The sequence below is a fragment of the Hippocampus comes genome, unplaced genomic scaffold (genome assembly GCF_001891065.2).
Source record: "Hippocampus comes isolate QL1 unplaced genomic scaffold, H_comes_QL1_v1.1 scaffold649, whole genome shotgun sequence".
Classification (NCBI taxonomy): Eukaryota; Metazoa; Chordata; class Actinopteri; order Syngnathiformes; family Syngnathidae; genus Hippocampus; species Hippocampus comes.
In genome coordinates, this window is record NW_017804772.1 from 56,966 (window position 1) to 59,366 (window position 2,401).

At 43.9% G+C, this 2,401-nt stretch overlaps 1 protein-coding gene across 1 annotated transcript; it reads left to right on the plus strand.

The window, feature by feature from the left end:
* Positions 1-206: 206 nt before the first annotated feature.
* Positions 207-2,394, plus strand: LOC109528725 (protocadherin gamma-A12-like; the record flags this gene model as incomplete). The annotated part of the gene is given in 2 exon segments (XM_019891709.1): positions 207-2,120; positions 2,123-2,394. Coding segments are annotated over 2 exon segments (2,106 nt in total), but the record flags the coding sequence as incomplete, so codon positions are not given.
* Between the last annotated feature and the right edge of the window lie 7 nt (positions 2,395-2,401).

The following is a 2,401-nucleotide window of genomic DNA, read 5'->3' on the forward strand; positions in this document are numbered from 1 at the left end:
TCACCAGGCCATTGGATTTGTTTTTTTTTTTTTTTTAATCATCATGGATATACACGGACATATCTCGTTCTCCCACACAACACAGAGGTTGTTTTATGGGTGGAGGTGGAAAATAGGAACGCTGATGTTTCTGCTTCGTTTGATTACCACGGTAGGTGGTCAGATTCGTTATTCTATTCCAGAGGAGATGAAAACTCATCACATTCTTGTTAAGAGGTGATGTGAGTAGGGAACAGATTCTTTACCAATCACCAGGCCATAGGATTGCTTTTTTTTTTTAATCATCATGGATATACACGGACGTATCTCGTTCTCCTACACAACACGGAGGTTGTTTTATGGGTGGAGGTGGAAAATAGGAACGCTGATGTTTCTGCTTCGTTTGATTACCACGGTAGGTGGTCAGATTCGTTATTCTATTCCAGAGGAGATGAAAAAGGGCTCTACGGTAGGAAACGTGGCGCTGGATCTCGGTTTGGACACGAAGAGACTAATTTCTGGACGGGCCCGCATCGTGACGGGAGAAAGCATCCAGTACGCGGAGCTGAAAACAGACAAAGGGCTCCTGGTTGTCAGTGACAGAATCGACCGCGAGCAGCTTTGCGGAGATGTGACGCCGTGCAGCTTCAGCTTTGAAATCATTTTAGAAAACCCGATCGAGCTGCATAGGGTAATTGTTGAGGTTTTGGATATAAACGATCACGCTCCCGTATTTCCAATTAAAAATAACGCTCTTCTATTTGAAATAAGTGAATCTGCTGCAGTTGGAGTCCGCTTCCCTTTGCAGAGTGCGGACGATCAAGATGCGGGTCAAAACGCATTACAAAATTACATTTTGTCAGCAAACGAGAATTTTATCCTAAATCAGCATGCAAATCCAGACGGCAGTAAATATGTTGAAATGGTGCTGCAGAAGCCTTTAGACAGAGAGCGACGGCCCCGTTTGTCTTTAAAATTAATTGCAGTTGATGGAGGAACACCACAGAGATCCGGGACCGTAAATATAGAAATAAACGTTTTAGATGCAAATGACAACGAACCTGTCTTTAACCAGTCGGTGTATAAGGCTACTGTTATGGAAAACACAATGAAAGGTACGAGTATAATAACTGTAAATGCGACAGACGCTGACAGTGGTTCATATGGACTCATGACTTACAGTTTGTCAAAAATGAAAGGAGGTGCCGCAGATATATTTAATATTGACGAAAATACTGGCACGATTTCCGTGTCTGGTCAAATAGACTATGAAAAAAATAGAAAATTTGAAGTGAGAGTGGAAGCAAAGGATCAAGGTGGATTGACTGGGACCAGTAAAGTTATATTTGATGTTATTGACATCAATGACAATGCCCCAGTTATTCATATAATGTCATTTTCAAGTCCTTTGTCTGAGGATTCACCACCTGGTACGACAGTTGCAGTTCTGAACATAAAAGATATCGATTCTGACAGAAATGGGCAAATAAAGTGTTCCATTGATAGAAAACTTCCTTTTAAACTCGAGACTTCTTTAACAAACTATTACAATTTGATTTCAGATCAATATTTTGATCGAGAATCTGTTTCAGAATATAACATAACAATTACAGCCACTGATCTGGGAGCACCTCCACTTTCTAGCTCAACCAAGTTACATCTTAAAATATCAGACGTGAATGACAATGCACCATTATTCAATAAAAATATTTATTCAGCTTATATTGCAGAGAATAATTCGCCTGGCACTTCCATATTTGCTGTCTCTGCCCGAGACGCTGATTGGAATCAAAACGCGAGAATCTCTTACCTTTTGGAAGATACACAGATAACTGGCAGTCCAATTTCGACTTTTGTTACTTTGAATTCTGAAACTGGTGTTCTCAGTGCTGTTCGATCATTTGATTATGAGCAAATTAAACAACTGGACTTGGTGGTCAGAGCACAGGATGGCGGCTCCCCTCCCCTCAGCAGCAACGTGAGCGTTCGCATCCTGATCCAGGACCAGAACGACAACGCCCCTCAGGTCCTGTACCCAGTGCAGACGGGCGGCTCGCTGCTGGCCGAAATGGTGCCTCGTTCTGCAGATGTGGGCTATCTTGTGACAAAAGTGGTGGCCGTGGATGTGGACTCCGGTCAGAACGCCTGCACAACGCCACCGACAGGGCGCTCTTGGAAGTGGGCCTCCACAACGGAGAAATCCGAACTGTCCGCCAAGTGACTGACAAAGATGCTGTCAAACAAAGACTGACTGTTGTCGTGGAGGACAACGGGCGGCCCTCTCGTTCAGCAACGGTCATTGTGAACCTGGCGGTGGCCGACAGCTTCCCTCAAGTGCTGTCAGAGTTCACTGATTTGAGCATGCACGACAAGGAGTACAATGACCAGCTTACTTTTTACTTAGTCTTGGCGCTGGCGGTGG